Genomic DNA, 25,303 nt, shown 5'->3' on the forward strand with positions numbered 1-25,303 from the left:
AAAAATAGTCCATACAAAAACCTGCACACAGACGTTTGTAGCAGCTTTACTCAAAATTGTCGAAACTTGACACAACCAAGACATCCTTCAGTAGGCAAACAGGTAAGTAATCTGTGGAACATCTGGACGATAGAATATTATCCAGCACTAAAAAGAAATAAATTACCAAGCCATGACAAGACATGGAAGAATCTTAAATATGTATTACTAAATGTAAGAAGCCAATCTGAAAAGGTTACATACTGTATTATTCGACTATATAACATTCTGGAAAAGGCAACACTATAGAGACAGTTAAAAGATTAGTGGTTGCCAGGGGTTTGGGGACAGAAAAACATTTTAGGACAGTGAAAATCTCCTACAATATTATAATGATGGATACATGTCATTATACACTTGACTAAACCCACAAGAATGTACAACACTAAGAGTGAAGCCTAAGGTAAACAATGGATTATAGGAGATGACAGGTCAATACAGATTCATCGATTGTTTATTGTTCATTGATTATGGATCACTCTGGTGGGGTGTGTTGATAATGGGGGAAGAACTCTGCATATGCAGGGGAAAGGGATATATGGGAAATCTCTGTACTTTCCCTCCTTTTAATTAATTCTGCTGTGCACTGAAACTATTCTAAGAAATAAAACTACTCGAAAACCCAGTAAGAAGTGTCCTCATGACCATAGGCCTTAACTTCTTGCCTATTACGTTTATCTCCAATGTGTCCTCTCCTCTAAATATTTTGAGTTCTTGGACCCTGAAGTTAACAACTCTGGTATATGTGAATGTTACAGTTCCACTAGAAATATGGTGGTTAAGTTGCTGTTGTATAAGAATTATTGGCAGCCAGTAACAAATTTAGATAAAAAACAAATACGTGTCCTTTCAATATAAACTAGCATTAAAAAAAATCACTATACAACTTGGGAAATAAGTCAAAGCATTATTTATTTATGACATATTTACATACTTACAAAACTGATTTCACCCAATACATCATCCTGTGTAATATCATAAAATGAACACCATATCCAAGGAATAAAAATCCATATTTCTTAATAATTTATGTATAGCTCAACAACTTTTAGAACATAGAATATTATCAATTTGGCTTCACAAATTACAAAGTCCTATTTATAATTTTTTCTAGCCAAGGAACAGAGTAGATTCAACAGCATATTAAAGTAATTTAGTTAACCCTGAGTAATTACTAACTTGCATAATTTTGAATGGATGTATACAACACACTTTCATCTGCATTTTTACTTATACTATCACACTATCTTTTTGTCTGTATTTATCCACCTCAATTTTCAACTTCATTAATCTTCAGAAAAAAGAGGAACAAAGAACAGGAAAGTAATAACAACAGAATCGGACAAGGAAACTACTAGCACTGCCTAAACATTCAGCAGTCTGTGACACAGTTTAGGTCTAGGGTTGTCTCAAAAACCTAACAAAAGGAAGCTCCCGAATTGAATAATCTGAGCACCTTGTCAACTAAGGTTGATATTAAATTACTTTTCCTGCATTCTGTTTCCTTTCACACTAATTAAATATATGTGTACAAGCTTATAAAATGCAATAATTTGGATTAAAATACAAAATTTTATATACAAAATATGAAATACAAGAGCTCTTCGGAAGAAAAAAAAAATCACAAAACAACCCCAACAGTGGTGAAGAACTATATTAAAGATGGCTTTTCCTAAGACAGAGGGAGAACAAAAGCAAATAGCACTCCTGCTCCGCCAAGGCTAGAGCAGGAGTTACAAGGAAACGGGCAGGAAGAGAACAGAACACTTGGGCTGGATGATGAGTGAAGAAAACTGGCCTCAGATTGATGATCAGCATATCTTATGCCTAAACACCACCACTAAGACTATCTGGCTAAGCTGCCATGGTGTGTTAGAGAAAATGAGTTACTTTTCTTGCCCCTTTTACAACAGGGAAATCTAAGGACAACAAAATAAACAAAAGGCTGAGAAAGCTGAGCATGTGAAGTCAGTCATGCTCTGCTGCTTTTCAAAAACTCTGGGCCACAAACAGAACCAGAGAGGTTCATGTATTTCTCTCTTCCATCTGCCCATCTCTCCTTCCTCACCCACTCACACTGTTCCGAGCAGAAGGCCTACCAAGCCACCACGGGCAGGAAAATTATCTAGCTTCAATCAAGCCATGGAATAACTCTGCCACTGCTCTTTGGGGATTCTAGGAAAATAATCATCTAATGAAATGTCAATGTTTGTGATTCTATGAGAACAATTCTCAAAACATCAAAAAGACATTTGTGACTTGGTAAAATAAAAATCAAAGAAAAACTAAGATATTTTTAGAATCTGTAAAATTTCCTTACGATAGGAGGGAAAGCAGAACTATTTTAAGTAAGGACATGCTTCCCTTCAGTTTGTAATGAAAGACTGTTTTGTCATCATGCCATTGCCATGATAAAATACTACTAGAAAAGGATAGCATAGAAGCAAATGGTAAAGAAATGTACTTGAAGGAAGGAAAAGAAACTATTCTGTCCCTGTTACTCCTGGACAAAAGTGCACCAAGGCAACCTGTAACCTCTCTCTGCTGTCTCTCATGACTTTTAATGACACAGAAGTCTGATATTCACTGAACAGTCATTATACAGTGCTTGGAAAGTAACATATATTTAATATTCAAATTTAATATTCATTCTTCTTATCCTCAGGTAAAAAAATAGCAGAAACCAAATAATGACTTGAAGTGGCATTAATACAAAGCAAACCTGATACCTAAAAACAGTGCAGGACAAGAACTTCAACAACTTTTATAAAACTGCCAGAGACTGTGCTAATTCTTTTACATCTAAAGAACTGTATAGAAGAGTAAAAAAATTAAATTACATTTATATAAGAAACTATCTTCAAAAAAGTTATTTGAACTTGTATATACAAAGTTCAACAGTATTAAGAAAAAAAATTAATTATGATTTATAAGTCCAAAAATGATAAAATATATTATTTGAGGGGAAAAGGCTTCCACTAAATAGAAACACAATAGACCAAATAAACTAGACTGAATATAAAATAAGTTTCTTTGAAAACATCCATAAAAAGTAAAGGCCAAATGGCACAAAGTTAAAAAAGTAATGCTTAAGGCAAACCAAGTAAGTAACCTTAATTAAAGTAAGAGACATACTATCCCATAAGCAATAAAGTAACCCCGTCTCAAAAATTTCTCTATTAAAATGTTTAGAGAGTATGAGTGGAAGCAGAAACAATGGCTGTTGTCAGAGTTTATTCTTGGAAATACTGAACAGCATTATACAAAAATAACTTGAATACTTCTGATTTAAAATATACTTGAATCATTTGCCCTTTAGCTGTCATATAGCAATGAAAAAATAAAATGTTATTACCCCAATGTTCATAGTATAAATCTGGGAATGCCAAAAGTTATGTTTAAAATTGAAAAAGGTATGATTTTCCAGATTATATGTGTACATGATGGCCAAAAAAGAAAATGATCAATTCCATTATTTTGGCCCATATTACTGAAAACATGCATGGAAATGTGGAACATCTCCCTACAAGTAGGTGTCTTATAGTGACTGTTGAGCAGGCTGCTCAGCACCAGCCCTGAGATCGTGTGCACATACAAAAGGCATCAAAGACTGACAGGAAAAGAGATGAAGCCAAAAGAAATCATGCTTTTATAAACATTCAACCAACATGTTCTTTAATAATGTCTTCTTTAAGAACAAAATAATCAAGTACATGGCATTAAGTTAAATGTCTTTGCACATGAATTTCCAACTTATAAATTTGGTATGTTAAATTGTGCTGTAAATATATTTGTATATTTTCTTTTTTGAGAACTACGATAGGTGAAATGATATGACTATAAAAAGGATTTGTTTCTTTTTGTCTACTGGAATGACACAATGCCTTTCTAGAAAAAGAAAAATTGCAGCCTACAGGAAAACGATAAAAACTACTGGACTCATTTAGGCTATTCAATTTAGGAAGGTACAACCGCTTCTTTAACATCAAGCTAAAAGTGGGAGGAAAATCTCAGTCTCCTAAGTAAGTCTCCTCTCACACTGTCCTGGGTGGCAGGCGCTGTTTATACATGCCTGCTATTGCTCTGGCTGCACTGTAGATCATCTGCCGACGAGACATCCCAGTAAATGCCATGTGCCAATCAGTCCGGCTGACATTCAGTAAACTCTTTTCCAGGACTTCACCCACTGTCACCAAAAGGCCTGACCACCTCAGATTGTAGTCCTGGGGAGTTAGACTTTGAGCCTATGGAAAGATGAAATTGATATTACTTATAATACGTTTAAAAATATCATTGGAACTAGCTATAAGTGATATTTCAAAGTATTTCATGTTATTTTAAATATAGATTATGACAAACTCTGAGAAATACAGCTAGGCTGCCAATTATATCAAGTTACAATGCTAGAACACAATCAATATAATATTACACACATCTACTTTTTAAAAAATATCCCCATTAATGGGGCTAACAGTTGGAAGGTCTAAGTTCTTATTCTAAATTAAGTGTCACTTCAGGTTAATAGTAAGATTGGTACTAAAATCAGTGCTAAAGTTATCTTTTATAGTAATGAAATTTCAACCTGAAAGAGGAAAACTGCAAATTAAGGCTTAAATCCATTCAGAAAAGAGTTGCTCAATTATGGAAATTATCTTTGGAAATGTAATTCACTTATTAATATGTATCAAATAATATCCAGTCCAGGACAACATAAACCACTGATGCAACATTCCTAATTGACTCAACTTGTATTTGCTCCTAATCATATCATTTATTCATCTACAAAGGAATGAAAGAAGAATAAACTCATTGCTTGATATCCAAGAATGATGTGGTTTTTCTGTTTTAGGGTGTTAGGTATAGTCCAGAGGAGTACAGCCACATCTAGAACAGATCTATACAGTTATACGACTACCAAATGTGCCATGTATTACAATCACCTGAAGAGCTCTTGTTTCTTGTTTTTCTTTTCTTTCTTTTTTTTTTTTTTTAACAATATCCAGTTTCTCACATCCCACTAAGATAGATAACTGAGACACCAAGATAACGGAATTGGAAACTCTACAGCTGGTTCCAAGAGAAACAGTACAGTATTACATACATAAAATAGTTTCCAAGTAAATCTTATGCAAACAGTCCAGCACTTGGGAACCCCTGCTCTAAGTACTCTTTTCCAACGTGTATACCACAGTATCAGTATTTCACTATATTTCAAAGAAGATAAACAGCAGATATACTACTAAGGTCCTCAGAGACACCAGTAAAACTGTGCTTCTCAAACTATGGCATGCATATGAATCCCCTGAATATCTTGTTAAAATGCAGCTCCTGATTCACTAGTCCTGTGTTAGGACCCGAGAATTTGCATTTTAACAAATTCCTAGGTGATACTTGTGATGTTAGGTCAAGGACCACATTTTTTAGAAACAAGGTATTTGATATTATTGGCAAAAATCCAGAACAGCTGGGGTTTTCTACGGGGGTGCAGCATCATTTATACTTAAGTTTAACCAAGTACAAATTGTATGAAATTTATTTACAGATTTTTACTAAAATATACTGATAATTCTAATTACCTGAAGGGCTGATTTCTATTCCCTTAAATTAAAAAATTCCAACAAAAAAGTGTAAAACATTTCAGAATGAATAAAAAGAAACAGGGAGGAGAGTTCAATAGCTGAGGATAAAAAGAAGACATTTCAATGCACACAGTTTTGTATCTTCTAAATTTTAAAACCAAATGACACAAAATAAAACAAACAGAATAAAAAGCAAAGTAAAAAGCAAATAACACCCTAAAGACCATTATTCAGAATTAACCACTATTAACAGTTTGCTCTGTATCTTTTGAGGCCTTTTTCCCTATTCTTACTAAAATTTTAAAGCACACACATACACCCCCCTGCTAGTAAATGGGATCATACTAGATGTGCTGTTTTTGACTTTTACTCAGCAATATGTAATAGCTATCTTTTGGTACTGGTACACACAAGTCCACTTCATTCTTTCATGTCTACTTCTTTCCAGTATATATTCCTAAAAACAAGATAAAAATTGTCCTTTGCAATGGTCAGACATCTAACACAGGAGTCAGCAAACTTCTTCTGAAAAGAGCCAGATGGTAAATATTTTAGGCTTTGTGGGCCAGACATTCTCTGTTGTAACTACTCAGTTCTGCTGCTATAGTACAAAAGCAGCTACAAACAATAAGTAAGCAAACTGGCATGGGCGTGTTCCAATAAATTTACTTACAAAAACAGATGGCAGGCCAGATTTGGCTGTGAGCCGCTGTTTGCTGACCCCAGGTCTACAGCAATGTTAACAGTGGCAGTGATGGGAGCATCCTCATAATTATAATGTTTCCAGTGTTTTATTTATTAGATCTGAAGTTTGCTTTGATTTTGCAGTATACACATACCCGTCTAATACTAGTTAGCTAAGAGCTATTAGTATGATTATTTCTAGCAAATACCTTCAACTTTATCAAAATCTTTTTTCTCCTTTCAATGCAGATGCTCACATATTGAATTACATAAATTTACTATTGTTGAACCATTCTGTTGTTCTTGGGACAAATCTTTCATGGTCAGGATACAATGTTCTTATACATTTCTGAATTTTATTTATTAATTTTACCAATGGCTTTGACATTTAGTTCTTCGGACTATAATTTCATTTGAAGTTAAAAGAGGCTAGTCTCACAGAATTAACTGGAAAACTCTCTAACTCTATTTTTGATATCTCATACAGCAAGAGAATCATCTCTGAATATTTTATAGAACTCACTTATAACACCATCGGTACTCAGTGTTTTTTTTTTAAGTTACATAAAGTTCTTCCATTTTAATGCTTCAATTAAGTGGAATCATATGAAACTGATAATAATATTAACTATTTCTGACCCTCAAAGGCAACAATGTCATCTGGTTCAACCTAATACTCTTAACTACGGCAAAATTTCTATTTTCCTAGAAAATCCACTCTTTCACCTAATTTTTCTAATTTACTGGCATAACAGTATACATAGTATTCACTTACAGTTCTTTAATCACCTTCATAGTGAAATGAGTTTAATGTTAATATCTATAAAAAGGTTTTCTTGAACTTCTGCAATGAAAATATGGAATAAAGGTTTCAGTAAAATTTCAAATTCTAAGCATCAATTCTTAGCCCCCTTTCTAAACTGTAAATGTCTAAGTAGACCAGAGGTTACTTTTAGGGATTATATGAACACATATGCCAAATTTCCATGAAAGTACACACACATGCATTTTTCTTGGGAGACAGCCCAATAGTTTTCTTAGATTCTCAAATGCCTTCATGTCCCAAATAAGTTTGAAAGGCAGTTTTGAAATGATATTTAACAATGTACAAAGTACAACTGTAACAAAAATTTTATGAAATTAATGACAGAAAAAAGTTAATAGAATACCACTTAAGATCACAGAGATTCCAATGCAAGTATATATTTATATTCCATTTTGTTCACGAAAGGATTAGAGAAAACATACAAAAAAAAAAAAAAAAAGAGGAATAAGGATTATCATTGATACTTACATTCTCCTGGAAACCGTGTGGATAGGTACACTATTAGGTCCATTTTTCAGCCAAAAACCTAAAGACACGTGCCTATAAGGTTTCCAATGCTGACCTCACTAAAGACACTAAAGATGAACAGGAGGACAATCAAATCAAGGAAAAGGAAATGGAGATAACAGTGGAAATGAAATGTGAGATAAAAGTGAAAGCAAACGAAAGGTGGACATAAAACAACTAGAAAAGGTAAATCTTTTCCTGAACGTAGAGTAAAAACAAAGAAAAAAATGAGAGAAATAATGATTAACCATGTAATGTATTGCCTTTCAAAGACACCTGGAAAACAAAAGGAGGAAGGTACCAAAACAACATGGAAGAACCAGGAAATTAAAAAGCAAAGAAAAATACTAAAGAAAAATGACTGAAACAAAATCAAGAACATATTTCTAACAAAAAAATGAACACGAATTTTTATTTCGAAAACAATATTGCAAGTTTCTCTGGAGCATCATGAAAAAGCAAAGGAGAAAACCAACCTGCTGTACAAATTCCAAAGGCACTGGTGTGGCTTGTGTAAATGTTTCTAGATGAATGCCATGGACAGGATCTTCAACCACCAAACAACCAATGTCAAACCATCTGCAACAGAAATACGAGTTCAGACGGTTTACATGCCAAATAAAACTTATCGTGAATAGACAAAAAGAGAAAACAAGTACTATTATTCAGATAGAACAGATTTCAAAAAGGAAATCTTTTTCTTATCAACTTGCAAAAGGACAACTCATAAAAACAACAGAAAAAATTACTCTGTATTAATTCTAAGAGGAAAAAATAGACAATAACCACAAAGAAAAAATAATTTAAAAACACTTATCATGGAAAGCTTCCTTTCCATGGGAAGGGAGAATAATCAAAGTAAGGGTACTCAAATATGCAACAGGTAAATTTACATACATTGTATATGCAAACTGCTTATAATGAGTAATATTTTTCAATTGTCACTTGCTAAAATATGGGAAATTTTATAATACCAACTCTGTCATGAATATATACCCAACTAAGTTAATAACAAATTAAAAAATAAGTTCACTCAGAGGAAATACTAACAAATACTCTCTTCATTACTAATAAATCCTTCTAATCACAATTTCTGAATTGTTCACAATGAGTCAGTCTTTGAAAACAGCCTCATGAAATTCAGGACACTTCTCTTCATTTAAAAAGACTTACATATTATACAAAATGATAAATTTTTAAAATGACTTAAGTGAAAGCAATTGTAGTACCACCCAAGTTTTAGCTAACCCAAATCATGAAACCACCAGATACCCTCAAAACATGAATTTAAACAATAAAAGGATATAAAGCAGGAAAATGTTTCATATCTATTTTTTATTGTAAATCTAATAAAATGCAATGAAATATAAAATGGATTAGTAGACTTGCATTTACACATTCAAAAAAACAACCAAGTAAACTATAGAGTAACATAAGTAACTTTACTGAATACTAAGATGGCACTTTATAGTGTCTATAGTGTTCGTATCCTAAAACTGTTTAAAATTAAAAACATTAAATAATGACATTTATTTTATTTGGTAGACTAATAGATATTTTGTATTTTACAACAACAACTTTCTCAATGAAGATAATGTATTTGTGAAGCCTCCATAAAGTCAAGCTTAGCTAAATTTTATTTTGCTTTATTTTGCATAATTCGCAGACCGTAATGTCTATGATGAATAACATACTAACCAAGCTTTCAGGTGTGGACATCCTAAAAAGTGTTACTGAAGGTATGAGGAGAGTTTTTTCTATGATGCCAGTGAATATATCTAAGAACAACGACCTAGCCTTGACTCAGCTCAGACTGTGACTGAAGTACACTACATTACCCTCCCTTCCTCACACCCCTACAATTGTGTTTATTATTATAGAAGAAAGGATGAAACTTCTCAAGATCGCCTAAAGACTCTAGAGTTTTGTTTTGTTTTCTAAACAAGGGTTTTCAAAGATTACTATGCATTCAGAGAGACAGCACCATATATTCAAACCAAAAGGAAAAAGGAGACTAAAACAGACCCACAAGTGACTCTGATATTGGAATTAGTAAATAAGGATTTAAAAGTAACTATGGTTCACATATTCAAGAAAAGAGAGATAAAGGTAGTCCAACTAGATTAAAAGATATAGGCACTCAAGAGATAAATTGAATCTATGTTTTAAAAGGTAACAACTCTATGTAAGAGTTTAACAACACTCTGGAAACAGCAGAAGGCAGGATTAGTGAACCTGAAGACAGGTGAATAGAAAATGTCAAAACTCAAGAACAGAGAGAAAAAAGAGTGGGAAAAAAAAATCTGACAATGTGAGACACTGTCAAAGGTGAATGGGCATGTAATTAAGGTCCTACAAAGAGAAGAGGGAGGAACGGGCCAGAAGCAAGTTTTGAAGACATAATTGTAAAGAATTTCCAAAACTGAAGATACTAATCCACAGAATCAAGAAGCTCAGCGAATCCACAAAAAATAATTATGAGAGCAAGTAAGCAAGCTAATACATATAATCATACCACGCTAAAACTGCAAAAAACAAAACAACAGAGAAAACCCTAAAAGCAGCCAGAGAAAACAACATATTATCTTCACAGAGATAATACACAAGAAGATGGAGAGAAGACTTTTTAACAGAAATGACAGAAGCCAGAAAACAGTATCATGACATTTTTAAAGTGCTGAAAGAAAATAAACTGCCGACCTAGACTTCTACATCCAGCAAAAATAAAGGTGAATTAAAGCACTTTCAGGTAAACAAAAGCTGAGAGAACTGGTAGTGAGCAGCTCTGAACTGTAATGTATTATCAAAGGTTTAAGTACTTTAGGCTTCCTTTAGAAGAAAAATGACCCCAGACAGAAAAACAGAAACACAGGAAAGAATTCAGAGAATAAACAAACAAATACTGACTACAAAGAACACTACCAGTTATGTTTTAAGAGCTTAAAATATATGCAGAATTAAAATACTTAACAATGACACCGCAAAAGGTGAAAAGGGAGTGAATAGTATTAATAGTAGTACTAGTATTATCACAAGTTAAAATTTTTATTATAATACATCAAAAAGGCATATTGTAATTTCTAATGTTAATTATTAAATGAACAACAACAGGTTAACAGAAAAGGTGACACAATAATCACTGGATGGTTTCTCAGTGCTTACACAGAAAGTTGAAACTTATCAACCTAGAATTCAGAGCTCCATTTGGCCAAGTTTCACCTCTTCTTCAAAATCCGGTTCAAGCCCTAATTATTCATGAATTTCACCTGACACTATCTCCACGGTTACCTCCACTGAAATTTTACATATTTCCTGTCAGCAAAAAATTATGTTTCTCTTTATATAATTACTTAAAACTGCTCATCTGTGTACTACATATATCTTCTCTCCCACTGGCCTATAATATGCCTCAAAGTTGGAGGATATATTTTGCATATTACAAGCCACAAAATGCTATGCCCATTGTTATTCAACACTGAACAAAAACAAATAAAAAATAAAAACAACAAAACCACAATGCATTTACCAAAGAAGGTAAATTTCAACAAAGGGAAGTTATTTTAACATAAATCAATTAAGCAAATTAAAAATTTGTCCCATAAAAAGCCACCTATTAAAAATGCATAGCCCTCAAAAACGATGATGAATTATGCTGTCTGGAGGTTTTTCTAAACTATTATGAGTACAGGAGAGACAGTGCTCACTAGAAACTCAAACCTAGTGAATGCCATCAGGCCTTCTTGCCCATACATTCCATGACTTTGAATAACTATGTGAATAACTGTGTTTGCTACTCATGGTCAGTTATATCCACACAAACTCTATCATGTTATACTTAGTGCCATTTTAATAAGTAACTATTAGCATGATATCAGAAAGCAGGCATGACCATCTCCATTTTAGAATTAAAAGAGACACAAGGATAGAAATGCCAGCTAAGTCATGCAAGACACACAGCTAGTTAAGTGATATAAGCCAGCATCAAAATATACTTTTCTCTCTGGTCATAAAACAGGAGACACTTTTTGCTAAGTATTCAGTGTCAACTCCCAGACTCAATTATATTTTGCTTCCAAGAGAAACATAATAACCTTCTTACTTGTCAGGCAGCAATTCTGCAATGAAGTTTTCTACTGACACAGCTGTCTGTTTTTCATGGATCACCCCAGTTCGACGCAAGCTATCTATCCGTTCCTGGGCACCCTAAACAACAATGGCAGAGGTTAGAAACCATTTCAAATTACTAAATATTAAATATACTAATTTATGATTACACAACACATGCATACATTTATAGGCAAACACATATATACTCACTGTAAACATTCAAACAATACAAAAATATAGAGTAAAAAACAACAAAGTACAATTATATTTCCTCAGTATCAACAGTCTGGGGTACACCTTCCAAATTATTCCATATGCATTATGACGTTGGTTGCTATTGTGAAGTGGATTATTTTTATATTATATTTTCTTATTGATTGTTACTATTAAATAATTTAAGAAAACTGTATTTTTTTAATGTTGATCTGGCAAGAGGCCATCTTATTACATACAAAGTTTTTATCAGCTCCAGCAGTTTTGCAGTTAACTCGCTCTTGAAATTTTCAGGTAGACAATCATATCAATAATAAATACGTTTTTCTCTTTCTTCTGATTCCTTTTAAATATACATGCACCAAAATGGCCAGTTACTTAAAATAAAAAGCTGCAAATGTATACACTGTATACATTACACCACAGCTTATTCAACAAAATAATTACCATTAAAGAAGCAAAACTGAATGGTTGAGAACACTGTACAGATAACTCAAAATCATGAACTGATTATATGTAATAGAAAACTAAAAGCTGGATTACTCAGGGAAAAGGTTTCTGTTTTTTGCTTTTATCTGAACCATTTCATAAAAGCTAACCACGAACAATGTGATGAACATGTGTTCAAAACACAAGATAAAAAGTCTGAACAAAAGTAGCCATTGATAATTCTTATAAGGACAGCAGAGTTAAACAGACAATATCAGATTAAATGGTCAATTCTCATGCAAATGAAAATTAAGAAGGCTAGGACACATCTCGAGAAAACTCAATTTATTTCAGAGACAACTGAAATAAAGAAGAGAAAGTGACAACTGAACGAGAATGTGTAAGACAATTTAAGATATTAGCTTGTAAAGATGAAGATGAGGCCGGGCGTGGTGGCTCAAGCCTGTAATCCCAGCACTTTGGGAGGCCGAGACGGGCGGATCACAAGGTCAGGAGATCGAGACCATCCTGGCTAACATGGTGAAACCCCGTCTCTACTAAAAATACAAAAAACTAGCCGGGCGAGGTGGCAGGCGCCTGTAGTCCCAGCTACTCGGGAGGCTGAGGCAGGAGAATGGCGTAAATCCAGGAGGCAGAGCTTGCAGTGAGCTGAGATCCGGCCACTGCACTCCAGCCTGGGCGACAGAGCGAGACTCCGTCTCAAAAAAAAAAAAAAAACAAGATGAAGATGATAGGATTTAAAGTACAATAAAACCAAGACTGTATATTTTTGCTCACTCTTCTACCTCTAGTTTCCAGCAAAGTGCCTAACTTAATAGGTGTTCTCACTAAGAACTTACCACATAAAAAAACTGAACAAAGAAAAAAATAAAGGCTTCTGAAGGCCTATGTGGTCAATGTTAAGAATACAAATAGTGTAAACATGGCATCACCAAATCTAATAACACTTAAAGAGGCAGCTGTTGATTTTGAAAGCAATGTAACAGATAAGATGTACTTAATTATTTATACTGGATGTTACAAATTTGCTTAATTCACTCCTTCCATGAGGCAGTTATGGCTAAAGTTTGATTTTTAAAAAGCTTAAGTAAACGTTAATTCAGTAAAAACTATTAAGGGATTAGTAAGATGTAAAGAGATTCATCCCCAAACCCTTTGAAAGTGATATCTCAGCTATGCACTACAACAAAATATTCCTAGATTTTATGCTTCCAGGGAACAGAGACTCAGTTTGTTCATTTTTCACTATCCTACAGCACAGAGCTTTATATTTCACAGGATTCACAAAACAATTAAAATTAATTAGTTCCTGCAAGAAACAGGATAATAAGCTAGGTAGACAAGTTTTTTTTTTGTTGTTTTTTTTTTAATAAAATCCGTAAGAAAATGAAAACGGGGTTATATCTGGCCTTTCTTTTTCCTCTGACCACTACATTAATTAAATGTGGCCTCTTTTGGAGTTCCAAATACAGACATTTTAATATTAGTCCCTACCAATGTTTTGAGAATGAAATTTTATTTTTTAGCAATATAAGAGATCAAGAATCAGGTAGTTTAGAGACCATATTAAAATAATCATTTCAGAACTGAAGAACAATACTATAAGAGCTTATACTAAGCAACTTGGTTCAGTGAATAGTTAAAATTTTATATATTTTCATAAATGCTTATAGATACTATATTTGTTGAATATAAAACTATATAAAACAGTAGTCATAACTACAACTGGCTTTTCAATAGAGTTAATATTCAGCATAAAAGTTCTAGAAGCTTCCTAACTTTAATTTTAGCTGGACTGATTTACTTCCTTAAATAATTTCCTATTTCTAAAAGGCAACTTAAGTTTAGTTCAGAAAACCCATTTACTTCAAATAAAATCTGATTGGGGAGAAAAAAGGTTAAAATTTTATACTCTAAGATTCTACATTATTTTTCTTCTCATTAGCTCCCTCTACTGTTTCTGGGAAAAAAAAAAAAAAAACGACAAATTTACAAATCACTTTCTGATATATTAGTTTCAATGAATTTTAGTTTTGAGCTTGTACTGAAAATTGTGGGAAAAATTCATATGTGTAAATTTGAAGGATAAAAATCAGCAGTAAAATAATCTGTCAAATGCTATTATAACAAGATAAATGCAACTACAATAATTTCCATCAAATAAGGTTACCAACTTCCATATCACATTTATATAATGCTTCACAATTTAGAGAAAACCCTCATTTTAGTCTCTAATTTCAGTGAAATGAACTCACCATTTTGTCTAATAAACTATTTCTATTTAAGATTTTTTTCAGTTTACGCTCTGCAACTAAATCTTGAAAAGTCTTCCTTCTTAGACCTATAAACTCTTTGCAACTTGCAAAACCTCCTGGGAAATCTTGAAATACATTCTCAATCTAAGTATGTGACATGTTCTAGTCTTTCAACTAAAACTCACCCATATAAATGCTTATGGTTTGTCATATATATGTCTGTGTATATATGTGTCTGTATATATATATAACTGGTTTAATGTACAATTATTATGTATACATACTTATTTTACCCATTTACTGTACTTTTTTTTTTCATTTCTAGATTAAATTCAAACCCTACAGCCATCAGTTAGTTTTGCTAAATTTTATTAAGTCTAAACACCTATGACCAAAGAAAATCTTATTGGCAATGTACACTAGGGCTCGAATTCAAGAGAAACCTACTACAGAAAAGAAGCATTTCAAAGTGCATGTGCTTTTGGCAGCTCTGCTGTGTGTGTAAGGACAGACCACTGTGAAAGGTGAAAAGGCAGAAAACATGTAATTTAATTCATATTATATACAATGCATTACATTTAGATAGAGTATAACTACTGCCTAATAGCCCCTAATACAGAAAAGTGGTTTGGCAGTGAGTACGCATATGTGTAAAAGGACTTCATATTCTATTTAAATAAAGTACTAAATACAACTCAAAGAGCACCTCAAACTTATGTAGCACTACCTAGTAGAATTAAAAATTAATCTAGTGTCAGTGTGGGTTTGTGTTTAGTGACTAATTATAATTAATGCAACAGACTTTTTCCCCAGTGAAATATGCTATGTCAATTACCTCATTCCAATGCTTTACAGGCATTAAATGAATGCAGGTAAAGGGTCTATGTGCCTGGCTCATGGGATGTTCTCTATAAATGCAGGCTATTATAAGCTCCTTTAAGTAACAGAATGTCATATATGAAAATGCATTTATCCTTAAACATAAATACAGTTGATCCTATTATTTTTGTGGATTCTACGTAATTGTAAAGTTGACTACACACTGAAATTTATTTACAACCTCAAAATCGGACATGCACAGAGCTATGAGAAATTTGAGTTGCCTGATGCATACACTCCTAGCTGAGGTTGAACAAGGCAGTGCCCTGTCTTCTTCTTTCAGCTGACATAATGTAAACAGGTATCCTTTTTGGGGTCTATTTAGCACCTCTTTTTTGCATCTTTGTGTTTGTTGATGTTAACTGCTGTTTTCAAATGGCCCCCAAGTGTAGTGCTGGAGCGCTGTAGTGTTCCTAAGCAGAAGATTATGATATGCCTTACTGAGAAAACAAGTGTGTTAAATAAGCTGCATTCAAGCATGAGTTATAGTACTGCTGATTGTGAGAGTTCAATATTAATGAATCAAAAATATGTGCATGTATGTGTATAAAAATGTATTTAAACAGAAAGAAGCATAAAACAAAGTTACGTATTGACAGGTTGGCCAAAATGTGACCAGAGGCCCACAGGTACCTAACCATCATATTTCCCCTGGGAGCAATGGCTCAATATTCATGAATTCAGTGTGTAGCAACGTTATAGAACATAATTATGTTGAAAAACAAGAACTGTCTGTCTTACAAATAAGATTTCTTGATGGATGAGAAGTGGGTAATGAGAGAAGTCAGGGCTGACTCCAAGGTTTCTTGCCTGAGAAAACGGAAGGATAGAACTGCCATCAATTAAGTTGGAGAAGGCTAGAAGGAGCAAATGTGGAGGAAAGAAGTAAAGTTCTAGACATATTAAGTTTGAGATATTCAAGAAAAGTTGTCAAAAAGCCAACTTATATATAAATCAAGAATCTACAGAAAGGTCTCAGGTGGAGATTTAAATTTGGTACTGTCAGCACAGAGATGGTATTTAAAGCCATGGGATAGTCTGAGAGTTAACTGATAAGGAGAAGGTGACCGTCAGAAGACTGGAAAGAGGAGGAATCAGCAAAGGAAGTACAGAAGGAGCGAGCAATCAATGAAGGAGGGAAAAACTAAAGTGTGGTATCCTGGAAGTCAAGTGAAAAAAGCATTAAAGAGAAGTGCATGATCAACTGTCTCAAAAGCCTCTGCTAAGTCACATAAGATGGAGAACATTAGCATGAGCTTGAGAGCACTATCAGTGGAGTGCTGGACGTGAAAGCCTAACTGAGGCAGAATTAACTGAATGTGAAAAGGATACAAGAAAAGTGCTGGCAACTCTTTGGAGTTTAGCTGCAAAAGGAAGCAAAATAGGTCATTAAGTTACAGAGGAAGGGAGGTCAAAGATTTGTTGGGGTTTCCTTTGGTTTTTTCTTTTTTTTTCAAGGTGGGAAAGATGTTTGTATGCCAATGAACTGTTCATTTGTTCTTGTATGACTGTATGCTGGTAATAATACAAAGAGAGGAAAATAAAGTATGAAAGAGAGGATGGAATTCTTAGAACTTACACATTTTTAAGCATTATCAATAGGGATAACAAAAAGTTTATGGGATTCAAGGGATATTATCATCTCAGTAATTGATTTGAATGTTAATGCTGGATTAAGAGGATCTCGTTTAGGACTAACTACTCTCTTTTTGTGCTCTCTCAATGTTTCTTTCGCTCCCACAATAATCAAAATCTATCTTAGATTTCTTTAAATTAAAACTCCACTATATCTTCATAATACAATAGGGCTGTCCACTAAAACCAAAGTTCATCGCTATTTCAGTATGGAAAAGCCTATTAGCTCCATAGAGACAACAGATTATCTGAATTATGAAAAAATTAAATGCCAGTTTCTATGTCCTGAAAATGGTGTTCTATTACTCACTTTCAATCCAGCTGCATAGCCCACTGGTTGTGGGGCAATATTGGACTGTCCAGCTTCCCCTACAACCACAGCTAAACCAAAGACCTCCTGGAAGGCATCTCGGACAGCAGCAACTTTTACTTCTTTATTTGAGGTCACAACAATATCCAATTCACCTCCAGATTCTACAAAGACCAGAGGAAAATTTAAATTTCAAATTAATGAAATTTTCATAATTACTATCATACCAGGTGCTGACATCTAATTTACATAATTATTACCAGTTTCATAAAACCATGCAAGCTATAGATCATTATCTTTTTTATATGGTTGAGAAAACTGAGACCAACAAAGTTTTGACCAAGGTAACTTATCTACATAGTACTAATGTCAGGACTTAAAACTGACATTACATATCACAAGCCAGAAATTACGTATCTGGCTTGTTAAGTGTAAGTTACACATTTAGTATACTCTATTTATGGAAAATTAAAATAAAGACTTACTGATAGTAAGTGATTTGTCAAAGAGCTGCATAGAAGTTATGCACTAAACAAGGACTACCATGAAATATACTTTTTACCTAGAAAATAGTTTAAATATGGGGTCATCAAGCTTTTTATTAAATATCCCCACAATGTTCTGAGCATATACCACAAATAGAAATCTTAACGTTTCTGATACAATGAATTCAAAGCCCTGGTTCTAAACACGGCACATTCTGGTATTTGGCATTAATAGCAAAAAAGATTTTTCATGAAAATTGTTTATAATGTAAAACATTGTGCCCTAGAAACCAGGCTGTTTTTCCCTAATAAATATCATGTGGAATAGTGAGAGGTATTTTCAAATATTTGGGTTTTAAAAACAATGGATCTAGGCCGGGCGCGGTGGCTCAAGCCTGTAATCCCAGCACTTTGGGAGGCCGAGATGGGCGGATCACGAGATCAGGAGATCGAAACCATCCTGGCTAACACGGTGAAACCCCGTCTCTACTAAAAAATACAAAAAAACTAGCCGGGCGAAGTGGCGGGCGCCTGTAGTCCCAGCTACTCGGGAGGCTGAGGCAGGAGAATGGCGGGAACCCGGGAGGCGGAGCTTGCAGTGAGCTGAGATCCGGCCACAGCACTCCAGCCTGGGCGACGGAGCGAGACTCCGTCTCAAAAAAAATAAAAATAAAAAAAATAAAAACAATGGATCTCTTTTTCCTGACTGACATGTTTCACAGATCACATCTTTACTGGAAACGTCAGAAGCTACTAGAACACAAAAGAAAGGAAGAATATACTTTTTTTTTCACTTTTTTTTCTCCACATGGGACACATCTCTTGATCTTAGCTAAGTACTGCTCCATTAAGCTTCAGCTCAAAATGACTTTTCAGCTTGTGATGAGTAGTCCTGCCATTTCTAATACTTTCTGCGTTTCTTGACACATTTGAAATTGTTACATCAAGTGATTCCTAGAATATCTGTATAAAAATACCTTAAGATGGCTGGGCACGGTGGCTCACGTCTGTAATCCCAGCACTTTGGGAGGCCGAGGTGGGAGGATCACAAAGTCAAGAAATCGAGACCATCCTGGCCAACATGGTGAAACCCCGTCTCTACTAAAACTACAAAAATTAGCTGGGCGTGGTGGCATGCACCTTTAGTTCCAGCTATTCGGGAGGCTGAGGTAGGAGAATCGCTTGAACCCGGGAGCTGGAGGTTGCAGTGAGCCGAGATCTCGCCACTGCACTCCAGCCTGGCGATAGAGTGAGACTCCATCTCAAAAAAAAAAAAAAAAAAAAAAACAAAAACTAAAAAACCTTAAGATTTACTTTGAGTTGTTTTGTTAGATAAGAATGGTGATGCTCTGCTGTCAGTAAAAGTGTCAGCTTTTTTGAATTCAATTTTATTACTTTTTAAAGCTGATTAAGTTATGACATTTGCTAATAATAGAAATTTCATTTCTGTACCTTTCTTTTTTCCCCTCAGTGTTACACATTTTTCTTGGTGTCATGAAGACTAGTGGTCTGAGAAACTTCCTTGGGTATGAGCTCTGCTTTTATCATTTACTAGCTTCTTCACCTTGGGGAAGTCACTGAGCTTGTTTCTTTGTAGAAAAATACTTGCCATCCAGCCTGGCCAACATGGAGAAACCCCATCTTTACTAAAAATACAAAAATTAGCTGGACGTGGTGGCACATGACTGTGGTCCCAGCTACTCAGAAGACTGAGACACACGAATAGCCTGAACCCAGGAGGCAGAGGTTGTAATGAGCTGAGATCTTGCCACTGCACTCCAGTCTGAGTGACAGAGTGAGACCCTTTCTCAAAAAAAAAGAAAAGAAGAAAAACACCTGGCACCTCATAGGGTTTGCTCTAAGGATTAAATAAGGTAATTGCTTTCACAGTTTAACATAGTACAGCCATTAAAACAGCAAAAGCTCCAAAAATACTGTTTCCTTCATTCAAAACATGTACTTGCAAAGAAAAGAACATATATGGCAGAGTCCAATTTTGAATCCTTTGGACAGTTACAAACACAAAGAACAACTCAGCTGATTTAATGCTCGATTCAATTTTCTACTACAAGGGAAGCAAAGTGGCTAACTGTAAAAAATTTGAACATAAGTTCAATACAGCTTCAGCAAGTTGTGTGATCTAGGGTGATAACTTACATCCCTATAAACCTAGGTTCCTCATGCAAAACTTGAGGAAAATACCTACCTTGCAGAGCTCTTATGAGAAAGTGTCTGGCAGAAGCATTCAATAAAGACACTTAACCATTGCTAGGCCTTCTCCTTTGATATTTACTAGACAGTAAACTACCAACTAGTCAAGACTTGTGAAAGCTATTGGCTTTTTATTGCCACTGAAATCTCTGTTCAGGTACCTGCTGCACAACTTTGACTTAAAAGTTATCTTTTACAGAATTACTAATAATTGGTCACTGAGACTTGTAAGTGGTATTTTTTCACATATTGGACATGCACATAAAAATTAAATAGCAGACAGTATCTATCAACTGTCTGGAAGATTCTGGATGATTAGTGTTCAGAGGTGGTTAAAAATAGCTTTCCCAATATACCCAGTCATCAGATATTATTAACTAGATTTGCTTACTCCAAAAATATTATTCCTCAATTACATAAACACATTTAATTAAAATAGATAACAGGAGAAATGTAAAAAAAAAAGTATGAAACAAGCATTACTTCAAATGTCAGTAGTGAATAAAGTAAAATTCATATAAAGCTATGTTAACCTGTATTTAAAATTAAAATCAGCAAGCGTACTAATAACTCACGGCTTTTACTCCTTCTAAGATCATTCTGTGGGATTTTCAAAAGTTACTTAATGATGACTTTTAAAAAAGATGAATTAGTAACACCAAAAACTAAGACTGACAATCAAATTAATGCAAGAACATAACAGGAATTTCCACTGATTACACAATCAGTGGAAACAGAAAATTACAATTAGTGGCTGACATGTACATACACTTTTAAAAAAATGGCAGACACTGGTCTAACTTAAGTACATACTGATATAGGGAGCCATGCCAGGGTCCAGCGTTGTAATCATGCTTTCTACTGAATGTTTTGTCTTATCAAGCACAGACTTCACCATAGGATTCCCAGCCACACCCTGCATAAAACAAATTAATATGTAAGTATTTACTCTAAGTGAGGAACACCATGACCATGATTGTGAAGAAAACTTTTTTAAGTTTCCAATGCACCCTAAACCAGTACTTCTGTAAGACATATAAGGTCATGACAATATCAAATGGCTATTAAGTTTCTAAATGATACTCTCAATTTTTCTTCCTGACTCATAGCAGTGTGCAGACCAGCAGCAATCTACAGACCACGCTTTGAGTAACACGGGTATGGAAAGGATGCTATACTATATATATACATATATATGTGTTTATATACATATATTTATTACATATATATAATTTCATTTCTACCTATTTATATAAAAGATTGGGCAAAACTTGTCCCTTAGGGTCCCAAATAAAGGTCCCAATCAGGTGTCTACATAAGTCCACACTTGTTCCCTAATAAAAAATAAATAAGAGTAAAAACACCTCTCATCTGGGGGCAGAACAGTTACTTATTACCTTAACACACAACATTTTGCTATCTTCTACTAGTTTCTTCTTTTTCCTACTTTTTGTTTCTCATTTTATACATTCCCAAACTCTCCATTTATAGTCAGATCTATTTCTCTGGATTCTTAGAGCCATTATTACTAGACAGAAGGAACCAAGTCTTGAGTATTCCTTCCTGTGCGATATTTCACAGAGGGTAAAAGACACTCCAGGAAGCAGTGCCTCCTGAGATGGCATCTGACTAACCTGCCATGATTCCCCATCTTCCAATCTGCCATTAAACTAAGGTGACTCAGGAAAAGATTAGTTCATAAAATTGAAATTTAAGACTGCCAACCAACCATATGCTGAAACATCATGACTTACTACTATTTATAAGACCTATAAAGTTGAACTGGGTATTACAATTCATGACAAACACACTGACACATGCTCCTAACAAGAGACAAAATGTTGTAGTCTGTACGCAAAAAAAACTTTTTTAAAGTACAGAGGGGTATTTAAAAAAAACAAGCTTAGAAAAATGCCACATTCCTGAAACATGAAGCTCAAATACTATAAATCAGTCAACCATCTATCAATTTTAAATCTTTAATATAATAATAAGTTATAATAATAAAATTGCAAACAAACCCTTAGCTGAATATTGGAACTTGGCAGAATGATTTCAAAATTCATTGGAGAAAAATATTGGGAAAGATGAGTAAAGAAAAATTCAGAAGAAAAATCAGCCACTTACACAACTTACACAACTAAATACTGATATACATTTATAAATGCAGACTTGAACTGTCCTTTCTATCTTATCACTGAATGCTCCACATCCCCACGTCAGCAAATATTAGTACAATGAACACAAAGTAAATAATTAAAACAGTGTGCTCTACTACAAGAACAGGGAAACAGCAATGGACTACAATACAGAGGCCAGAAGCTGATTTTAACACACAATTTCCTAAGGAAGATAAAGGAGTCATAAAAAATCAATGGGGATATGATATTGAAAGACTCCATTGAGTAGCTGGAAGAAAATTAAGTTTGATCTCTCCCTCGTATAGTAAAGAAATATCAACTATATTAAATGCTAAGTGTCTAAAAAATTAAACGTTAAGGGAACTAGAAAGGGATCATAGAAAAACATTTATCACAGTATCATAGTGGGAAAAGGTCTTTTTTAGCATTAAAAAAGAAAAAAAATGTAAAGAAAAAGAGAGGCCACCTGCGGTGGCTCATGCCTGTAATCCCAGCACTTTGGGAGGCCGAGGCAGGTGGATCTCCTGAGGTCAGGAGTTCGAGACCAGCCTGGCCAAAATGGTGAAACCCCGTCTCTACTGAAAATACAAAAAAATTAGCCGGGCGTGGTGGCAGGCACCTGTAATCCCAGCTACTTGGGAAGCTGAGGCAGCAGAATCGCTTGAACCCAGGAGGCAAGGTTGCAGTAAGCCAATATCGCGCCATTGCACTCCAGCCTAGGTGACAAGAGCAGGAAGGGAAGGGGAGGGGAGGGGAGGGGAGGGGAGGGGAGGGAAGGGATTGATATAACTGACTCCTGAAACTGAAGAACTTTTTTGTCAAAAAGGGTAATAACATTAAAATGTAAACTAAAAGTTGAGAAAACTGCAACATATGAGCGCAAACAGGAAAGTACTCTTACTCTATTAGGAACTCTTACAAATTAACAAAAGAAAATCATCCCAATTTAAAACTAGGCAAAGAACATAACCAATATTTCACAAAAGAAAAATACAAATGGCTAAAAATCATATGAGAAAATGTTCAAATTCAGTAGCAAAGGAAAGCAAATTAAAATGTGGTATTATTTTTTGCCTGTCAAATCAGATAATATCCTAGTCCAAATTAGTAACTACTGCTGGCAAGTGAAAAATGCTATACCAGTGTATTTTGGTATAAACTTCCAAGAGTGGAATATGTATCAATTTTTTCAAATGTTCACTCAAATGTTCATCAGGAATTAATTCAGAGGAAAAAAAAGATGTCCATAAAGATTTACATACAATAGTGCTCATCATAGTTTTTTGGTGTTTTTTTTTTTGTTTTGTTTTGTTTTTTGAGACGGGGTCTCACTCTGTCACTCAGACTGGAATGCAGTATCATGATCACAGCTCATGCAGCCTGGACCTCCTGGGCTCAAACAATCCTACCACCTCAGCCTCTGGGTAGATGGGACCACAGGTACACGCTACAATGCCTGGATAATTGTTTTAAGTTTTTGGTAGAGACTGGGTCTCATTATGTTGCTCAGGCTGGTCTCATATAGAACTCCTGGGCTCAAGCAATTCCCCTGCCCGGGCTTCTCAAAGTGTTAAGATTACAGGCATGAGTCACCATGCCAGACCTAATCATGATGATGATTTATTGATAAGAATTACACTTAGAAGAGATCTCTTCTACAACATGGTGACTATAGTTAAGAACAACATATTATATTCTTGAAATATGAAACCTTATATTTAAGGTTTTGTAAGTTTTCTCACCACAAAAAAATGTGAGTATGTGAGGTATTGCATATGTTAATTAGCTCAATTCAGCCATTCCAGAATGTATACACACTTCATATATACATCATGTTGTACATAATAAACACATACAATTTTTGTCAATTAAAATAAATCAACTAATCTAGAAAAATAATTACAATTAGAAAATGCCAATAGGCAGAATAGCAAAATAAAACATGGGAAATAAACGCAACAGCGTGTATAGTGAAGCAGCCATAAGAAAACCCAAAATACATTTCGGAAAAAAATATTTTATGGCCAGGAAGATGTCCATGATATATGCTCAGTAAAAACCAGAAAACACGAAATAGTATCCATCTGACCAGTCACTACTTCAATTTGATTTTAATTCAAAGGAACGTTTACACAGATATGCATAGGCAAGAGACTGATAGCAGCTACAGAAAACTGCTAATAAAAAAGAATTTTATTTTTCCTTGTGCCATTCTATATTTTCAAAATTTTCTCTAACAAAAACTATTAGTTTTAAAATTAGAAAATTAAACATAATTTTTAAATACCTCTTACCTTAATAAAACCCCAGATTCCACCAGCAGATGCTTCATCCTGACCTCTATTAATTCTAGGGTCTTCTTGCTCCTCTGGGAAAGTAATGGCTGATGTGGTTCCAGTTCCCTGTGCCAGAGGTGTCAAACTGGCTTGCTGAGTAATAGGAGCTGGCAAAAGACCTAGTCAAAGGCAAAAATTTTAATATGTATAATTTATTCCATAAACTTTTTCCTATAAAAAGGAGTAGCTCAAACAACTTTAATATTAATATTCAGGCATTTGAAGACTGAGTTATAAACTCAAAGATTAACGCAAACCTTTATAAAATGCAAATTAAACAGAATTTCCAAAGAGAAATGTATTTCCCTTTACATAGTCTTACACCAAGTATCCTGAAAATCGACAAAAAGCATATATCCAAAAGTTCTTCAGGTCTGTCCTATTCAGCACTTGGATATGAACAGCTGTAGTTCAGGTGTCTTTAATCCATAAAATTAATTGAGCACTGAAGTTCATCACAAAAAAGCATGCAATTCTTACACGTACTCTACATACTTCATGTTAACTCAAAAAGAAAATTCACATATACATAGACATAAATATAGTACTTGTACTCTGCAATAAGTTTCATTTGTAAAGGTAGACGGGGAAAGACAGATAATAAAAATCACAGCAAAGTTGCTTCTTTTCCCTAAAATGAGAAACA

General features: G+C 34.3%; 1 protein-coding gene across 1 annotated transcript in view; it reads right to left on the reverse strand.

Annotated features, from left to right (window-relative positions):
- Positions 1-929: 929 nt before the first annotated feature.
- The window catches only part of PRRC1 (proline rich coiled-coil 1), a 32,900-nt gene continuing 8,526 nt past the window's right edge, over positions 930-25,303 (reverse strand). The window contains exons 4-9 of the mRNA XM_050795759.1: positions 24,616-24,776; positions 20,994-21,096; positions 17,485-17,648; positions 11,735-11,838; positions 8,112-8,214; positions 930-4,283 (exon numbers count right to left, since the gene is read on the reverse strand). Of these exons, the coding sequence (XP_050651716.1) occupies positions 4,074-4,283; positions 8,112-8,214; positions 11,735-11,838; positions 17,485-17,648; positions 20,994-21,096; positions 24,616-24,776 (845 nt within the window). The 3' untranslated portion in view covers positions 930-4,073. The remainder of the gene's footprint in view (positions 4,284-8,111; positions 8,215-11,734; positions 11,839-17,484; positions 17,649-20,993; positions 21,097-24,615; positions 24,777-25,303) is intronic.

This window comes from Macaca thibetana, chromosome 6, assembly GCF_024542745.1.
Source record: "Macaca thibetana thibetana isolate TM-01 chromosome 6, ASM2454274v1, whole genome shotgun sequence".
In the NCBI taxonomy this organism is placed as follows: Eukaryota; Metazoa; Chordata; class Mammalia; order Primates; family Cercopithecidae; genus Macaca; species Macaca thibetana.